The sequence below is a fragment of the Macrobrachium nipponense genome, chromosome 9 (genome assembly GCF_015104395.2).
Source record: "Macrobrachium nipponense isolate FS-2020 chromosome 9, ASM1510439v2, whole genome shotgun sequence".
NCBI lineage: Eukaryota > Metazoa > Arthropoda > Malacostraca > Decapoda > Palaemonidae > Macrobrachium > Macrobrachium nipponense.
In genome coordinates this window covers 95941362-95960274 of record NC_061110.1, presented here as the reverse complement: position 1 = coordinate 95960274, position 18913 = coordinate 95941362, and the positions used below count along the sequence as shown (strand labels likewise).

Genomic DNA, 18913 nt, shown 5'->3' with positions numbered 1-18913 from the left:
TAAAATTGGCTCCCTAAACCAACGATATTTCCTTTTTCCCTTATTCCTTCTAATATGGTGATCATTCAACGGTTAGATCTGTTTGCCTTCGTATCTACGTTGTAATCTTTCATAACGATTTCGTTTCTTGTATCCTATGCATGAATCGTTAGTCTAGGCTCAGAGTTGAGACATGTTGCTCAGTTTTTTGCATTACCCTTTCCATGTTGGCTTGTATGAAAGCACCTCAGTCTCTATGCTTTTTGTATGATGATCAGTAAGTATGTTTGTATGTAGTGTCCTTGTTTCGTCATGCTTAAATGAACACGCTTCACTTATGAACTAACATACATAGGCCTATGTCTTGCGCATGAGTGTAGGTGAGTGCTTTTCTGTTCAGTTAATCTGGTCTCGCTTTATCGTCGATATGAGAGAAGAGTTACCCTGACCATTTAGAAGGCAATCATAAAAGTAAGCATGTTGTGAAGTAACAGCCATTTTCATTACGGAATAATTACAAGATGCACTTAATGTTGAGACTAATTCTTTCTATGTAGTATGTACGTCAATGAAACCCAATTCCATATTTTATTTTTTTACAAGGGTATGTCAGATCTATGGCAAACTAAAAACAGCATATCTTTTATATATATATATATATATATATATATATATATATATATATATGAATAATTATCACATCGAACCGTGATCCATTTATATATCAATTCAAGCTACAAATGTCCTTTAATATCTAAATTCACTTTACCTCCCAAATGATATATTTTCATATATGTACCGAAGGGGAATTTTTAATTGATAATAATTTCGTCCCCCCATGGGATCGAACCACCGTCCAAGTGGACGGGACGAAATCAGGACAGTCAGCTGTTGGCTGATTGGATGCGTCACTGACTGTCCTGATTTCGTCCCCGTCCACTTGGACGGTGGTTCGATCCCATGGGGGGACGAAATTATTATCAATTAAAAAATTCCCCTTCGGTACATATATGAAAATATATCATTTGGGAGGTAAAGTGAATTTAGATATTAAAGGACATTTATAGCTTGAATTGATATATATATATATATATATATAATATATATATATATATATATATATATATATATATATATGTATGTATGTATGTATATATATACACTGGTGTTGTCTGTTTATCTGTTGCCTGGTAGGGCTTAAGGAGGGTATGTTTCAAATCTCAACACATCGTGCTATTTTGGAGATATCTCTAACCAGATGACGACCAGGTTTAGAACCTGTTAATGTAACATTGCAGACCCGTTTTAGTAAGAGATAATTTAAATAAGGGATTCATTGAGATTGTGCTCGGCCCAGAGAAAATCTCTCTATTAGATAATTACCCCTTACATTCATCTCTTATCTAGTGCAATATACTTAAAATAGCCTATATTTCTAGAGCTGGATACAGTAAGTATAAAAAATAGCCTACCTTACCGGCCACGTCTTCAGACAAGCATGCATCACCAACCTCCATGAGATAAGGTACTAAGACCCATTTAAGAGAATCAAATTATGACCGAGGCATGCAAATTAGCGAATAAATCACTATTGCCCGAACAGCAAAAGGCCTTAATGATCTTGATAATGAATGAGGATTTGAAGCCTCGCGTGCGAAGAGGACGTAAAAACCACCCTCCAGTTCTCTTCTTCGCACGAGCGCATTTAGACCGACATAGACCGACGCGGTCCGCTGGTGAACAAAGAGCAACTTCAAATCACATTTCGATTGCTTATTCATTGGCTGTATATCTATCAGCCTATCGAAGTAATTGTTTATATTTCTGTTTATTCTTACGTGTTCGGACTGGCACTATCTAGTCTAAGGTCTAAAATGGAAAATATATCGAAGTTAGTCATTCAGTTACCCGATCTTGGAAGAAGGGATCTGTTAGACTTGTTTGTTGTTAGAATAATTCCTTCAATTTATGTTTCACAGGAAATTTCATATTTATTCTCATGCTGTCATGATTACTTGACAATATATATGTATGTATGTATATATATATATATATATATATATATATATATATATATATATATATATATATATATATATATATATATATATACTGTATACAGGGTGTCCATATAGTCCCAGGACTATAATACTATAAACAATATTTATTGCTCAGAATGGTGCTGGGACATTATGAACACCCTGTATATATATATATATATATATATATATATATATATATATATATAATATATATATATATATATAATATATATATATATATAAACTACACACACTTGGTGGGCCCTGCCCACCGTCCCAGGACAACCCGGTGAGCCACCGCCCCCGCCCGTCCCGGGACACCTGGCAGGCCTCGCCTGCCTCCCGTCCCGGGACACCTGGCGGGCCTTGCCCGCCCGTCCCGGGACACCTGGCGGGCCTCGCCCCGCCCGTCCCGACGGGACCTGGCGGGCCTCGCCTGTCCGTCCCGGGACACCTGGCGGGCCTCGCCCGCCACCCGTCCCGGGACACCTGGCGGGCCTCAGCCCGTCCGTCCCGGGGACACCTGGCGGGCCTCGGCCCGCCCGGCCCGGGACACCTGGCGGGCCTGCCGCCCGTCCGTCCTCGGGACACCTGGCGGGGCCTCGCCCGTCTGTCCCGGGACAACCTGGCGGGTTTTTCCTCGCCTGCCCATCCCCCCGGGACACCTTGCGGGCCTCGCCGCCCGTCCCGGGACAGGCTGGCGGGCCACGCCCGCCCGTTCCCACGGGACACCTGGCGGGCCTCGCCCGCCCGTCCCGGACACCTGGCATGGCCTCGCCCGCCAGTCCCGGGACACCTGGCGGGCCTCGCCCGCCCGTCCCGGGACACCTGGCGGGCCATGCACGCCATCCCCGTACCCCCAAAGGGACACCTGCGGGCCAACAACGCCCGTCCCGTATGGGACACCTGGCGGGCTCGCCCGCCCCCTCCCGCACACCTGGCGGGCTTCGCCCGCCCCCCACGTCCCGGCACACCTGGAGGGCCACGCCAGCCCGCCCGTCCCACCCGGCACACCTGCGGGCCACGCCCGCCCGTCCACCCCGGGACGGGAACCTGGCTGCCTCGCCCGCCGTCCCGGGTCACCTGGCGGGCCTAGCCCCGCCCCCCCCCGTCCCGGGAACACACCCGGCGGGCCTCGCCCGCCCGTCCCGGGCACCTGGCGGGCATCGCCCGCCCGTCCCGGGTCACTGGCGGGCCTAGCCCGCCCGTCCGGGACACTGGCGTGCCAGGCGCCCCCGCCCGTTCGTGGGACACCTGCGGGCCTCGCGCCCGTCCCGGGACACCTGGCGGGCCACGCCCCGCCCGTCCCGGAACACTGGCGGGCCTCGCCCGCCCGTCCCGGACACCTGGCGGGCCACGCCCGCCCGCCCTCCCGGACCAACCTGGCGGGCCTCGCCCGCCCGTCCCGGGACACCTGGCTGGGCCTCGCCCCGCCCGTTCCGGGACACCTGGCGGGCCTGCGCCCGCCCGTTCCGGGACACCTGGCGGGCCTCGCCTGCCCGTCCCGGGACACCTGGCGGGCCTCGCCCATCCCGTCCCGGAGACCTGGCGGGTCCTCGCCCGCCCGTCCGCCGGGACACCTGGCGGGCTCGCCTGCCCGTCCCGGGACACCGCGGGCCTCGCCCGACCGTCCCGGGACACCTGGCGGGCCTCGCCTGCCCATCCCGGGACACCTTGCGGGCCTCGCCCGCCCGTCCCGGGACACCTGGCGGGCCACGCCCGCCCGTCCCGGGACACCTGGCGGGCCTCGCCCGTCCCGTCCGGGACACCTGGCAGGCCTCGCCCGCCAGTCCCGGGTACACCTGGCGGCCTCGCCGCCGTCCCGGGACACCTGGCGGGCCACGCCCGCCCGTCCCGGGACACCTGGCGGGCCACGCCCGCCCGTCCCGGGACCTGGCGGCCTCGCCCGCCCGTCCCGGCACACCTGGCGGGCTTCGCCCGCCCGTCCCGCACAACCTGGCGGGCCACCCGCCCGTCCCGGCACACCTGGCGGGCCACGCCCCGCCCGTCCCGGGACACCTGGCTGCCTCGCCCGCCCGTCCCGTCACCTGGCGGGCCTAGCCCGCCCAAACCGTCGGACCCGGCGGGCCTCGCCCGCCCGTCCCGGGACACCTGGCGGGCATCGCCCCACCGTCCCGGATCACCTGGCGGGCCTAGCCCGCCCGTCCCGGGACACCTGGCGGGCCACGCCTGCCCGTCCCGGGACACCTGGCGGGCCTCGCCCGCCCGTCCCGGGACACCTGGCGGGCTCGCCCACCCGCCCGTCCCGGGACACCTGGCGGGCCTCGCCCGCCCGTCCCGGGACACCTGGCGGGCGAGGCCCGCCCGTCCCGGGACACCTGGCGGGCCCTCGCCCGCCCTCCCGGGACACCTGGCGGGCCTCGCCGCCCGTTCCGTGACACCTGGCGGGCCTCGCCTGCCGTCCCGGGTCACCTGGCGGGCCTCGCCCTCCGTCCCGGGACACCTGGCGGGCCTCGCCCGCCCGTCCCGGGACACCTGGCGGGCCTCGCCTGCCCGTCCCGGGACACCTGGCGGGCCTCGCCCGCCCGGTCCCGGACCCACACCCTGGCGCCTCACCCGCCCGTTCCCCGGGACCCGAGGCCCGGCGCCTCGCCCGCCCGTTCCCGGGACCCGTGGCCCGACGCCTCACCAGCCCGTTCCCGGGACCCGTGGCCGGCGCTCGCCTGCCCGTTCCCGGGACCCGTGGCCGGCGCCTCGCCCCTGCCGTTCCCGGGACGTGGGCCGGCGCCTCGCCCTCCCGTTCCGAGACCCGTGGCCGCGCCGATCGCCCGCCCGTTCCCGGGGACCCCGTGGCCGGGAGCCTCGCCCGCACGCCGTCCCGGGACCCGTGGCCGGCGCCTCGCCCGTTCCCGGGACCCGTGGCCGGCGCCTCGCGCCCGTTCCCGGGACCCGTGGCCGGCGTCTCGCCCGGCCCGTTCCCGGGACTTGTGGCGGGCGCCTCGCCCGCCGTCCCTGAAGAGAGCAACATCTCTGCTTAGACCTACATCCAGAAAATGCCACTGAATCCTTTCAATCCTCCTTGGGCTTCTCTGAATCCTCTGCTCCTTCTCCTAGCATGCCTGAATCTTCTCTGAATCCTCTGCTTCTCCTGGCTCTACACCAATCTTCTCTGAATCCTTTGCTTTTCCTCGCGGCTCCAAGATTCGTTGAGTGCCACGAGAAGCGAAAGATTCACACAAAATGGAGCAATGTAGAAACGCTGAGGAAAATCACAGATTCGGGGAGTCCCACGAGTTGAAGCCAGGATCACCGAAAATTCGTGCAGTGCCACCAGAAGCAGCCGATTCACAGAAGATTCTCTATCCTCTGCTTCTACTCTTGCCACTCCACCAATCCTCTCATTTTCCTAACCGTTACTACATTCCTCCCATTTTTCTGTCCCTTTCACCAATCAATAAAACTCTTAGAAAACATTTTGTCATACTTATTTCCCTCTAACTTTCATTTCCTTCAACCATTAACAAACCAAACTATTACATATAAACATCAAACCTTCCATATAGTAAGTTCAAAACTTCATTAAATACAAACCTTTAGTTTTCTCAAAGATAAAATCAAGTATTGCAGTTCACTCCTAAAATCCATTTCAAACTAAAATTAATTGTAACACTTGCATTTATGAAAGAAGTCCTTTAAATTCGAGTTAAACTCGAATTATTATGTAAATAACAAAGCTTTACTGCAAAACATTATTGTGTAAATGAAAATCGCAGTTTGTAAATAAACTTTATTGATTTAAATAAAAAAAAGTTTCCATACAACAAACATTCTCCTCAAATTTTTCACATCTGATCCCTCTTCGTGAGGCCAGCTTAGACTTGATCGCGCCATTCTTTGAAGATGGACTGCTGCTCCTTCATTTTCCAGTTGTCCTTTCTCCCCCTGGAGGTTCTTGAGCTGGCAAACCAATTTCTCCTTCGCTCCTCGCACCTGTCCAACCTCATCTTCCAACTGGTCGTTCCGTTCGTCCTGGACACCAGTCTTCCTATCCAGCGACTTGAAGCGATGATTTCGTTCCTCTTGAGTTTTCCAACCTGAACTTCACAATGGAGTCCATACGTTTCCTTCGTGAGGTCTTCTACTTCCTTCTGCAGGCGCTGGAACCTGACCTCTGCGTCTTTCCTGTCGGATTCGCGCTTTTCGGTCGCGTCTTTTCCTTCCTGGACGAGCCTCGCCATCCGCGCCGCTTTTTCTGCCTTTATCTGCAGGTCTCTCTCCTTCTGTCGTAGGAGTTTCTCTTGCCTCTCAACCTGCCAGTTTGCCTCTGGCAATTGCACTGTCACTTCCCTTATCCTCTCACATAGGGCATCGTTTCTCTGCCCAATTTCCTTTGTGTAATCCATGAACTGATTTTCTTCTGTGTCTTGAGGCTCTTGTCTTCCAGCTACTGTATTTCCTTCTTCACTTGATCGTTCTCCTTCTCTGCTTCCAACGAGTGGGCCCTTTCTTGCCATGCCTGTTTCTTGCACAACCTCCTGAGTTATCTGATCACGCGAGTGCGTTCTTCAGCTTCCGCCGCCTTCTAAATCTCTTCATGTAGTCTAAGCTCTGTTGCAGCTGAAGATTACCTGTCCAAGTTCACCTGTTGCTCTCTCTGGTACTGGATGGTGTCTCGCAAGGCCGAAATTCTCTCGTTCAATTCTATTTCCTTGGGCTGTTCATTTCCATCATCAGTACTCAGGAGGAACCTCACTAGTGAATAGGCAGCCTATAAGCTAGATGACTTTCCTTGCGTTAGACTTCTCTCCGTATTTCAAACGAAATCTAGACAACGACATCCCACAACAGCTGCTGCCAAGGCCACGTAAGGCCACATTTTCTTCAAACTGGAATACCCAGTTCATATACTCTCATCTCTATCTCTCGCTTTTTCCTTTCCTTGGTTTTCAATATTTTACAAGAGATATTTCGATTTATCAAAATATAGCAGGAAACATTCTGAAAGAATTTTATTCATGCCTTGTCTCTAGGTGTTATAAATTGCTGCAATTTCTCTCTCTCTCTCTCTCTCTCTCTCTCTCTCTCTCTCTCTCTCTCTCTCTCTCTCTCTCTCTCTCTCTTTCTTTCTTTTCTTTTCTTTCTTTTTACGGGATCTTTTTGCAGTACGCGTCTTTTTTGCCTGGTCTCTTATCATCTCATCTATTAAAATATATTTAGGGTTTTTGCTTTATTTACCTTTTTGTTTATAAGAAAACAATACTAACTCCAGGCGGCCATTGGAAACTGAGCAAAAATGGCCATTTTTCTAAGCTACGTTTTATTTTGATTGAATTTAACAAGATAACTAAAAGATATTCTAAATGAATTAGCCGAGACATCAAGAGAAATAATATATATTTTATATAATAATCAACTACTCAACCATAATGATTTTCAAAAACTATAGGTAAGTTTTAAGATTTTAAATTTATATCATAGCATATATAGAAAAGGTAAAACGAAATTTAATTATATTAATTTTTTTCCTATATAAAAGTGAAAATAAGATGTAAACGAGTACAATTTTATTAGAACATAACTTAATTCGTAAATTGAAATGCAATATAGAAATAAAGTAGAAAATCATAACAACCCCATTTCTATATAAGGCGACGCATTTGGTGTGAACGCATCCTTGGAACACAAAATTGTAAATAATACTGTTTAATACGGATGATAATGACAACAATTAAATACTGTGCCTCTCAAAGATGTGTAACGAAGAAACTGTTGCAATTTAAAAACAATTACAGAGTCAATAATGTCGTCAAATAATAAATACAACAATGAAAACGACATGACATGTAAGGTTAAGATAATGTATTGCAGAAGCGTGCTTGATAAAGAAAAAATATCTGCGTAAAACACGTTCCAGGGAAATCAAATACATAACCCACACTTCTCTTACATAATATAAACTACGAAGAGTATTTAACGTTAATTATTATACTGTAAGGGACTTACAAAAAGTACATTAAATCAGAATGAAAATGTTCCAGTTTGTTTTATAGGATTTTTTGCCTTGAACTTACTCTTCTGATTAAGTTAAAATAATGTAACGTGTACATCAACCTCCTTAAGGATAATTATTGTTAGTTGCTATCAATGAAAAAAAAGAAGTTATGGTATCTTGGTATTTTGATAGTCTAGACTGTATTAGGTTTATGGGAACTTGTATGAATTCGCATGATCTACATAAACTACACGTCCTTTCCAAACCGTTATGGCTAAGGAAATATAAATAGGTCCCAAAACTATGTACTACAGCCTCAGTGCCTATGTATAATTAAATGCTTAGTGGGGCTGCATTGGCTCTGGAGTCTAGAGAGTCTGTAGAGCCTATCTAGGCTCACTTATCCTCAACTTTCTTGATATACTCGTTCACATCCATGATTTGATTAATGATAACCAGTTCTGTGAGTAACTCCCAAGGATTGTTCTGATGGGTGGTCTCGGTGAATGTTATAAGCCGATTTTTATTTATTTATGTATTTGCTTATTGTACAGGTAAGGCCATCTCTCTCTCTCTCTCTCTCTCTCTCTCTCTCTCTCTCTCTCTCTCTCTCTCTCTCTCTCTCTCTCTCTCTATTATACGTTGGTTAGTCAAAAATCATTCACACTTACATATGTATGCGTATATATATATATATATATATATAAGAATGTGTGTGTGTGTGTGTGTGTGTGTGTGTGTGTGTGTGTGTGTGGTGTGTGTGTGGGGATTGCGGTCACTTTCGGCATGCATTTGTATTGTTCGTATGTACATTTATCTATACATAACATAAACTATAACATTTAAAAGCTTTGATGTCACCGTTTTGTGAATACATAGATGAATAATCCCTCATTTATATTTTCTCATACGTGTTTTTCATTTTACAATGTCCTGGCCAAGTATGTGGGAGATTAGTTTTATTAATTAACTTGTATGAATAAGCGATGTAATGATAGGTATCATTGGATAGCGGGAATATTTGTAGTCCATATTAGAAACTGATCCAGCATAATTCGAAACTGATCTGGTATAGTTTGAAACGGATCCATTATAGTTTGTAACTGCTCCAGCATGATTTGAAATGGATCCATTATAGTTGCAACTGATCCAGCATAATTTGAAATAGATCTAGCATAGCTTGAAACGGATCCATTATAGTTTTGCAACTGATCCATTATAGTATGTAACTGATCCAATATATTTCGCAACTGATCCACTATACTTTGAAACTGATCCACCACAATTTTAACTGATCCATATAGTTTTGAAACTAATCCACTACAATTGGAAACTGATCCAGTGTATTTTGACGCTGATCCAGTATAGTTTGAAACTGACCCAGTATTGTTTGAAGCCAATACTCTATAGTTTGAAACTGATTCGGTATTGTTTGATGCTAATCCATATAGTTTAAAACTGATCCAATACAGTTTGAAACTGATCCGGTATTGTTTGAAGCTAATCCACTATAGTTTAAAACTGATCCAATACAGTTTGAAACTGATCTGGTATTGTTTGAAGCTAATCCATATAGTTTAAAACTGATCCAATACAGTTTGAAATTGATCCAGTATTGCTTGAAGCTAATACACTGAAGTTTGAAACTGATCCAATACAGTTTGAAACTGATCCAGTATTGTTTGAAATTGATCCAATACAGTTTGAAATTGATCCAGTATTGTTTGACGCTAATCCATATAGTTTAAAACTGATCCAATATAGTTTGAAACTGGTCCGGTATTGTTTGAAGCTAATCCACTATAGTTTAAAACTGATCCAATACAGTTTGAAACTGATCTGGTATTGTTTGAAGCTAATCCATATAGTTTAAAACTGATCCAATACAGTTTGAAACTGATTCGGTATTGTTTTGAAGCTAATCCATATAGTTTTAAAACTGATCCAATACAGTTTGAAACTGATCCGGTATTGTTTGAAGCTAATCCACTATAGTTTAAAACTGATCCAATACAGTTTGAAACTGATCCGGTATTGTTTGAAGCTAATCCACTATAGTTTAAAACTGATCCAATACAGTTTGAAACTGATCTGGTATTGTTTGAAGCTAATCCATATAGTTTAAAACTGATCCAATACAGTTTGAAACTGATTCAGTATTGTTTGAAGCTAATACACTGTAGTTTGAAACTGATCCAGTGTGGTTTGAAGCTAATCCAATAATGCTGCTAATGAATGTCCAGTGTGTTTGTATGAAGGCAATGTAAGAATATGTATTTTTTTTTTTAAGGAACCCATTCTTGATCAGAACTTCGAAGGTGGAAAGAAACTATTTACTGTCTTATTCTCCTTTAACCTTTTCATAGTGGAATTTTCCTTTTAAGCCTCCTTTTCTTAAGGGATGCTATTTTTACTAACAAAAAACCAACTTATTCAGTGAATTCTTAGATTTCCCGAATCGTAAACAATGAGTTCAGGGACGTCCAAAAAAAGAACCAATTTATCTTAATTTCTCGTAGCAAACTGAGCTTGATTTTGACAGCTGCGCCATACATTCTTTTCACCATAGAACAAAATATTCTCAAGTGACGAAGGCACCCTGTGGGTAGTTTTTTTTTTATACAATTTTTTCTCCTGAATACATTTTTTGCCAGACGTACGTGCGAGAACTATTTTTAACTGTCAGTTTATCCTGTTGACATATTCTGGCAAAGAAAGTGAGTGAACTTTGTATAAAATACCGGCGGCATTTTACTCCTCCGTAGGACGTCGACTTTGTTGACATGATGCGTTCGCCGAGATGAAATCCAACTTTGATATTGTTTACAGGATGCGTTCGCTGAGATGAAATTCAGGTTTTGGCGTTTTTCCCCGGCCGCTGATTATCAAGTTCGTTGGGATCGAGTCTGGGTGTGTTGGTTGCCTGCGGTTTATTCCTTTAAAACTTTGAGGTCTCAAGCACCGTCATCAAGCAGTTATTACTTGACACTAGTTACAAGCACTTTTTGTAACTGTAGTCGAGATAGAATGGCGGAACGCCGACGGCTTCATTTTACAGATATGCAGCAGTTTTTAGGGTAATGTTACCTCTCGTGTAATGGTTTTGCTGTTATTACAGCGATGAATGGATTGGTGTTATGTTATCTCCTTTACGTAAATCTGACAATTACATTAAAAAACATTAGAAAATGGTCAAACATAACAAAAATAAATGCAATCTTCAATCTCAGTACTTGGCATTTCATTAAAATGACAAAATCCCCAACCGGAAAAAAACCTTAATAAGAATAATTTTTAATGAAATTCAAATCAAATATAATTTCGCTACGACAGACTTTAGTCCAGACTTTGCAAACATATAATCTTGGTGTTAATATAATTGCAGAGGTATTTGAAGAAAAAATTAATTATGTGTGCGCTTTCAGTTGTCATTTGTTGCTGAAGAAAACATTATTCAAAAATTTAAAACTGTTTGTTTTTAGAATCTTTTTTTTTTATTAAGTATTCCTATGGCAGTTATCCGTTTAATTCGCATTTTATAAATGCGTTATTCCCCTAAAACTGTTCGTCTCGTACTTTATTAATGAATTTATTTTGACTTAACTATTTGTTTATTTATTGATTTTTCTCTTCTGTGCGTATTTCCTGATATTTTCTGTAGTTTCTTTCAAAAGTACACTGGATTCTTAGGAAGCTTGAATTTCAAGGTAGTGGTTTCTGTAGTCTTGTTTCGTATAAATAGGGTTTATCTTACGGATAATAATAATAATAATAATAATAATAATAATAATAATAATAATAATAATAATAATAATAATAATAATAATAATAATAATAATAATATATGTGATTGACAAAATCAAGAAGAAAGTATCATTCATTGATGTCGCAACACCATGAGACACCAGAGTTGAAGAAAAAGAAAGGGAAAAAATGGATAAGTATCAAGTTCTGAAAATAGAAATAAGAAGGTATGGAATATGCCAGTGGAAATTGTACCCATAATCATAGGAGCACTAGGCACGATCCCAAGATCCCTGAAAAGGAATCTAGAAAACTAGAGGCTGAAGTAGCTCCAGGACTCATGCAGAAGAGTGTGATCCTAGAAACGGCGCGACATAGTAAGAAAAGTGATGGACTCCTAAGGAGGCAGGATGCAACCCGGAACCCCACACTATAAATACCACCCAGTCGAATTGGAGGAATGTGATAGAGCCCCCCCAAAAAGAAAATAATAATAATAATAATAATAATAATAATATAATAATAATAATAATAATAATAATAATAATAATAATAATAATAATAATAATCTAAAGAAAACTCATAATCTCATTAGTCAATAAAATAGGAAAGTAAGTCCACAGTAGTATGCTGTTTGATTTTGTTATTTAATATATATATATATATATATATATATATATATATATATATATGTATATATATATATATATATATATATATATATATATATATATATTAAATAACAAAGTCGAACAGGCATTCTACTGCGAATTTACTTTCCCAATAATAATAATAATAATAATAATAACTAATAATAATAATAATAATAATAATAATAATAATAAGGGAGGGAAGCAGGACAATTTCTAAAGCATGTATCTTTAAAAATTATGACTGCATCGTCCGAATTAATCTGACATTGATTCTTCTCAGTTTTCTTTAAGACTTGTCTTGTAATAATAATGATAATAATAATAATAATAATAATAATAATAATAATAATAATATAATCAACAACAAGAAATGGCTGGCTGCATCGTATAAATTAATCTTTTATTGAGTCTTCTCAATTGTCTTTATGACTCGTCTCTTAACAACAACAACAATAATATAATAATAATAATAATAATAATAATAATAATAATAATAATAATAATAATAATAATACGAAGACATTTCTCATCCTTTTTCGTCGAGGGAGAATCGCCAACGATTACGACGAATTGCGTCGAAATATTTTGGCCGCATCAGGAGGAAAATCCGTCGAGCGAGAAATCGCTCCGCAGAAATTAATGAAAAGAGGCATGAGGATTTATTCCTAACTTCCAGGACTCGTTCCTCCGTAGGACTCTCGTCGGGGAAGTGAAGACGTCGTGGAGGACGATCGGGAATCAAGGAATCGACGTTCGAGAGTTTCCTAAGATCTCGGCCTCCCTCCTCTTCCGATATAATGGTTCCGGGAATTTCCGTAATGACGCCTTGTTTTCTTCCAGGAATCGGTACGGAGACAATTAAGTGGAAAACAAGAAGAGTTTTTTTTTTTCTACTCTGTTATGTAGTACAAGTTAGTTACTCCTTACTTCTTTGTTTAGTTGTTAACTTGTAGATTTTTTTTTATTTCGTACTAGTAACAACTTTGTACATTTTTGTATTTTATACATTTGAGTTGTTAATCGTAGATTTTTTTTATTTTATGCCTTTTTTTAGTTGTTTAATTTATAGATTTTTTTTTAGTTTATACTTTTTAGTTGTTAATCTGTATTATTTTTGTATTTCATGCTTTTTTTAGTTAATCTGTGGATTTTTGTATTTTATACTTTTGAGTTGTTAATCTGTACATTTTTTTATTTCATTCTTTTTTTTATTTGGTAATCTGTAGATTTTTATTTTGTATTTCATGCTTTTTTTTATTTGTTAATTTGTAGATTTTTGTATTTTATACATTTTAGTTGTTAATCTGTAATTCTTTTATTTCATGCATCCTTTTCTAAAGTTAAATCTGTAGATTTTTTTTATTTTATACTTCGTCCCAGGACACCCGGTGAAGCCACCGCCCGCCCGTCCCGGGACACCTGGCAGGCCTTCGCCTGCCCGTCCCGGGACACCTGGCGGGCCTTGCCCGCCCAGTCCCGGGACACCTGGCGGGCCTCGCCCCGCCCGTCCCGACACCTGGCGGGCCTCGCCTGTCCGTCCCGGGACACATGGCGGGCCTCGGGCGCCCTGTCCCGGGACACCTGAGCGGGCTCGCGGCCGTCCCGGGACACCTGGCGGGCCTCCCGCCCGCCCCGTCCCGGGACATCCTGGCGGGCCTCGCCCGTCCCCGTCCCGGGACACCTGGCGGGTCCCCGCCCGCCCGGACACCTGGGCATGGGCCATCCCGCCGTCCCCCGGGACACCTGGCGGGCCACGCCCGCCCGTCCCGGGACACCCTGGCGGGCCTGCCCCCCGTCCGGGACCGGAGTGCCTGGGCCCACCCCTGGGGCGGGCCATCGCCCGGGCGTCCCGACACATGGGCCATCCCGGGACCCACCTGGGCCGCCCATGCCCGTCCCGTACACCTGGCCCGGGACCACCGCCCGCCCGTCCCGGGACACCTGGGCGGGCCTCGCCCGCCCGTCCCGGCACACCTGGCGGGTCTTCGCCCGCCCCGTTCCCGGCACACCCTGCGGGCCCACGCCCGCCCGTCCCGGCACACCTGGCACGCCCCACCCCGCCTGCCCGTCCCGGACACCTGGCGGGCCCTCGCCCGCCCGTCCCGGGTCCACCTGGCTGCCTGCCCGCCCGTCCCGGGACACCCGGCGGGCCCGGGCCGCCCGCGCCGTCCCGGGACAACCTGGCGGGCATCGCCCCCACCCGTCCCGGGTCACCTGGCGGGGCCCTAGCCCGCCCGTCCCGGGACACCTGGCGGGCCACCGCGCCCCTCCGTCGTGGGACACCTGGCGGGCCTCGCCCGCCTCCCGGGACACCTGGCGGGCACCCGCCACCGTCCCGGAACACCTGGCGGGCCTCCCGCCCGCCCGTCCCGGGACACCTGGCGGGCCAACGCCCGCCCGTCCCGGGACACCTGGCGGGCCTCGCCCGCCCGTCCTGGGACACCTGGCGGGCCTCGCCCGCCCGTTCCCGGGACACCTGGCGGGCCTCGCGCCCGTCCCGTCCCCACCTGGCGGGACCTCGCCTGCCCGTCCGGGACACCTGGCGGGCCTCGCCCTCCCGTCCCGGGAGCCTGGCGGGCCTCGACCCGCCCGTCCCCGGGACACCTGGCGGGCCTCGCCTGCCCGTCCCGGGGGACACCTGGCGGGCCTCGCCCGCCCGTCCCGGGACACCTGGCGGGCCTCTGCCTGCCCATCCCGGGACACCTTGCGGCCTCGCCCGCCGTCCCGGGACACCTGTCGGGCCACACGCCCCGCCGTCCCGGACACCTGGGCGGGCCTCGCCCGCCCGTCCCGGGACACCTGCAGGCCTCGGCCCGCCAGTCCCGGGACACCTGGCGGGCCTCGCCCGCCTGTCCCGGGACACCTGGCGGGCCGCGCCCGCCCGTCCCGGGACACCTGGCGGGCACGGCCCGCCCGTCCCGGGACACCTGGCGCCTCGCCCGCCCGTCCCGGCACACCTGGCGGGCTTCGCCCGCCCGTCCCGGCACACTTGCGGGCCACGCCCGCCCGTCCCGGCACACCTGGCGGGCCACGCCCGCCCGTACGCCCGGGGGGACACCTGGCGGGCCTCGCCCGCGCCGTCCCGGGTCACCTGGCGGGGCCTAGCCCGCCCGTCCCGGGACACACCCCGGCGGGCCTCGCCCGCCCCATCCCGGACACCTGGCGGGCATCGCCCGCCCGTCCCGGATCACCTGGCGGGCCTAGCCCCCCACGCCCGTCCCGGGACACCTGGCGGGCCAACGCCAGCCCGTCGTGCGGGACACCTGGCGGGGCCTCGCCCCCCGCCCCCAGTCAGCCCGGGTACAACCTTGGCGGGCACGCCCGCCCGTCCCTGGCCGACCTACCGGCCTCGGGCCCGCCCCACCCCCGTACCCGGGAACAAGCCTAGGCGGGCGAGGCCCGCCCGTCCCTGGGACACCTGGCGGCCTCGCCCGCCCGTCCCGGGACACCCTGGCGGGCCTCGCCCTCCCGCCCGTTCCGGACACCCCTGGCGGGCCTCGCCTGCCCGTCCCGGGCCCGACACCTGGCGGGCCTCGCCCTCCCGTCCCGGGAAGACCTGGCGGGCCTCGCCCGCCCGTCGGGACACCTGGCGGGCCTCGCCTGCCGTCCCGGGACAACCTGGCGGGCCTCGCCCGCCCGTCCCGGACACCTGGCGGGCCTCACCCGCCCGTTACCCGGGGACCCGAGGCCGGCGCCTCGCCCCGCCCGTTCCCGGGGACCCGTGGCCGAACGCCTCACCAGCCCGTTCCCGGGACCCGGGCCGTGGCGGCGCGCCTGCCCGTTCCCACCCCGGGACCCGTGGCCCGGCGCCTCGCTGCGTTCCCGGGACCCGTGGCCCGGCGCCATCGCCCCTCCCGTTCCCGAGGACCCGTGGCCGGGCGCCTCGCCCGCCCGTCCGTCCCGGGACCCGTGGCCGACGCCCGCCCCGCCCGTTCTTTCCCGGGACCGGATGGCCGGCGCCTCCCCCGCCCGTTTTCCCGGGACCCGTGGCCGGCGCCTCGCCCGCCCGTTCCCGGGACCCGTGGCCGGCGTCTCGCCCGCCCGTTCCCGGGACTTGTGGCGGGCGCCTCGCCCGCCGTCCCTGAAGAGAGCAACATCTCTGCTTAGACCTACATCCAGAAAATGCCATAATCCTGCAATCCTCAATCCTCCTTGGCTTCTCTGAATCCTCTGCTCCTTCTCCTAGCATGCCTGAATCTTCTCTGAATCCTCTGCTTCTCCTGGCTCTACACCAATCTTCTCTGAATCCTTTGCTTTTCCTCGCGCTCCAAGATTCGTTGAGTGCCACGAGAAGCGAAAGATTCACACAAAATGGGAGCAATGTAGAAACGCTGAGGAAAATCACAGGATTCGAGGAGTCCCACGAGTTGAAGCACAGGATACACCGAAAATTCGTGCAGTGCCACGAGAAGCAGCCGATTCACAGAAGATTCTCTATCCTCTGCTTCTACTCTTGCCACTCCACCAATCCTCTCATTTCTAACCGTTTACTACATCCTCCATTTTTCTGTCCCATTCACCAATCAATAAAACTCTTAGAAAACATTTTGTCATACTTATTTCCCTCTAACTTTCATTTCCTTCAACCATTAACAAACCAAACTTATTACATATAAACATCAAACCTTCCATATAGTAAGTTCAAAACTTTCATTAAATACAAACCTTTAGTTTTCTCAAAGATAAAATCAAGTATTGCAGTTCACTCCTAAAATCCATTTCAAACTAAAATCAATTGTAACACTTGGATTTATGAAAGAAGTCCTTTAAATTAGAGTTAAACTCGAATTATTATGTATATAACAAAGTTTACTGCAAAACATTATTGTGTAAATGAAAATCGCAGTTTGTAAATAAACTTTATTGATTTAAATAAAAAAAAGTTTCCATACAACAAACATTCTCCTCAAATTTTTCACATCTGATCCCTCTTCGTGAGGCCAGCTTAGACTTGATCGCGCCATTCTTTGAAGATGGACGGCTGCTCCTTCATTTTCCAGTTGTCCTTCTCCCCTGGAGGTTCTTGAGCTGGCAAACCAATTTCTCCTTCGCTCCTCGCACCTGTCCAACCTCATCTTCCAACTGGTCGTTCCGTTCGTCCTGGACACCAGTCTTCCTATCCAGCGACTTGAAGCGATGATTTCGTTCCTCTTGAGTTTTCCAACCTGAACTTCACAATGGAGTCCATACGTTTCCTTCGTGATGTCTTCTACATCCTTCTGCAGGCGCTGGAACCTGACCTCGGCGTCTTTCCTGTCGGATTCGCGCTTTTCGGTCGCGTCTTTGCCTTCCTGGACGAGCCTCGCCATCCGCGCCGCTTTTTCGGCCCTTATCTGCAGGTCTCTCTCCTTCTGTCGTAGGAGTTTCTCTTGCCTCTCAACCTGCCAGTTTGCCTCTGGCAATTGCACTGTCACTTCCCTTATCCTCTCACATAGGGCATCGTTTCTCTGCCCAATTTTCCTTTGTGTAATACCATGAACTGATTTTCTTCTGTGTCTTGAGGCTCTTGTCTTCCAGCTACTGTATTTCCTTCTTCACTTGATCGTTCTCCTTCTCTGCTTCCAACGAGTGGGCCCTTTCTTGCCATGCCTGTTCTTGCAACACCTCCTGAGTTATCTGGATCACGCGAGTGCGTTCTTCAGCTTCCGCCCGCCTTCTAAATCTCTTCATAGTAGTCTAAGCTCTGTTGCAGCTGAAGAATTATCCTGTCCAAGTTCACCTGTTGCTCTCTCTGGTACTGGATGGTGTCTCGCAAGGCCGAAATTCTCTCGTTCAATTCTATTTCCTTGGGCTGTTCATTTCCATCATCAGTACTCAGGAGGAACCTCACTAGTGAATAGGCAGCCTATAAGCTAGATGACTTTCCTTGCGTTAGACTTCTCTCCGTATTTCAAACGAAATCTAGACAACGACATCCCACAACAGCTGCTGCCAAGGCCACGTAAGGCCACATTTTCTTCAAACTGGAATACCCAGTTCATATACTCTCATCTCTATCTCTCGCTTTTTCCTTTCCTTGGTTTTCAATATTTTACAAGAGATATTTCGATTTATCAAAATATAGCAGGAAACATTCTGAAAGAATTTTATTCATGCCTTGTCTCTAGGTGTTATAAATTGCTGCAATTTCTCTCTCTCTCTCTCTCTCTCTCTCTCTCCCCTCTCTCTCTCTCCTCTCTCTCTCTCTCTCTCTCTCTCTTTCTTTCTTTTCTTTTCTTTCTTTTTACGGGATCTTTTTGCAGTACGCGTCTTTTTTGCCTGGTCTCTTATCATCTCATCTATTAAAATATATTTAGGGTTTTTGCTTTATTTACCTTTTTGTTTATAAGAAAAACAATACTAACTCCAGGCGGCCAATTGGAACTGAGCAAAAAATGGCCATTTTTCTAAGCTACGTTTTATTTTGATTGAATTTAACAAGATAACTAAAAGATATTCTAAATGAATTAGCCGAGACATCAAGAGAAATAATAAAATTTTGTTATAATAATCAACTACTAACCATAAGATTTTCAAAAAATAATAGGTAAGTAAGATTTTAA

General features: G+C 48.4%; 4 protein-coding genes across 4 annotated transcripts; 2 read left to right on the top strand and 2 right to left on the bottom strand.

Annotated features, from left to right (window-relative positions):
* Positions 1 to 2789: 2789 nt before the first annotated feature.
* LOC135218155 (actin nucleation-promoting factor WASL-like) lies at positions 2790 to 3221 on the top strand. Its single transcript, XM_064254304.1, has one exon. It carries the CDS (start codon positions 2790 to 2792, stop codon positions 3219 to 3221), a length of 432 nt encoding a protein of 143 aa, XP_064110374.1.
* Positions 3218 to 5010, bottom strand: LOC135218154 (collagen alpha-1(I) chain-like). The gene is made up of 3 exons (XM_064254303.1): positions 4361 to 5010; positions 3759 to 4197; positions 3218 to 3676 (listed from the first exon to the last, which is right to left on the bottom strand). The coding sequence occupies exons 1-3, from the start codon at positions 5008 to 5010 to the stop codon at positions 3218 to 3220; spliced, it is 1548 nt and encodes a 515-aa protein (XP_064110373.1).
* Positions 5011 to 14085: 9075 nt separating this feature from the next.
* On the top strand, positions 14086 to 15759 carry LOC135218153 (basic proline-rich protein-like). The gene is made up of 2 exons (XM_064254302.1): positions 14086 to 14762; positions 15177 to 15759. The coding sequence occupies exons 1-2, from the start codon at positions 14086 to 14088 to the stop codon at positions 15757 to 15759; spliced, it is 1260 nt and encodes a 419-aa protein (XP_064110372.1).
* Positions 15756 to 18041, bottom strand: LOC135218152 (hornerin-like). The gene is made up of 3 exons (XM_064254301.1): positions 17910 to 18041; positions 17291 to 17818; positions 15756 to 16553 (listed from the first exon to the last, which is right to left on the bottom strand). Exons 1-3 carry the CDS (start codon positions 18039 to 18041, stop codon positions 15756 to 15758), a joined length of 1458 nt encoding a protein of 485 aa, XP_064110371.1.
* Between the last annotated feature and the right edge of the window lie 872 nt (positions 18042 to 18913).

What these genes read in the sequence shown, in the direction of transcription:
- LOC135218153 (XM_064254302.1), top strand. Translation starts at nt 14,086, where the DNA reads ATGGGCCATCCCGCCGTCCCCCGGGACACCTGGCGGGCCACGCCCGCC. An exon ending in GGGACACCTGGCGGGCCAAC is followed by an intron (nt 14,763 to 15,176) that starts GCCCGCCCGTCC and finishes GGACACCTGCAG; the next exon opens with GCCTCGGCCCGCCAGTCCCG.
- LOC135218155 (XM_064254304.1), top strand. Translation starts at nt 2,790, where the DNA reads ATGGCCTCGCCCGCCAGTCCCGGGACACCTGGCGGGCCTCGCCCGCCC.
- LOC135218154 (XM_064254303.1), bottom strand. Translation starts at nt 5,010, where the DNA reads ATGTTGCTCTCTTCAGGGACGGCGGGCGAGGCGCCCGCCACAAGTCCC. An exon ending in GGCGGGCGAGGGCCCGCCAG is followed by an intron (nt 4,198 to 4,360) that starts GTGTCCCGGGAC and finishes GTGGCCCGCCAG; the next exon opens with GTGTCCCGGGACGGGCGGGC. An exon ending in GGACGGGCGAGGCCCGCCAG is followed by an intron (nt 3,677 to 3,758) that starts GTGTCCCGGGAC and finishes CGGGATGGGCAG; the next exon opens with GCGAGGCCCGCCAGGTGTCC.
- LOC135218152 (XM_064254301.1), bottom strand. Translation starts at nt 18,041, where the DNA reads ATGAAGAGATTTAGAAGGCGGGCGGAAGCTGAAGAACGCACTCGCGTG. An exon ending in CAGAGAAGGAGAACGATCAA is followed by an intron (nt 17,819 to 17,909) that starts GTGAAGAAGGAA and finishes AAAATTGGGCAG; the next exon opens with AGAAACGATGCCCTATGTGA. An exon ending in CTCACGAAGAGGGATCAGAT is followed by an intron (nt 16,554 to 17,290) that starts GTGAAAAATTTG and finishes CAGGCATGCTAG; the next exon opens with GAGAAGGAGCAGAGGATTCA.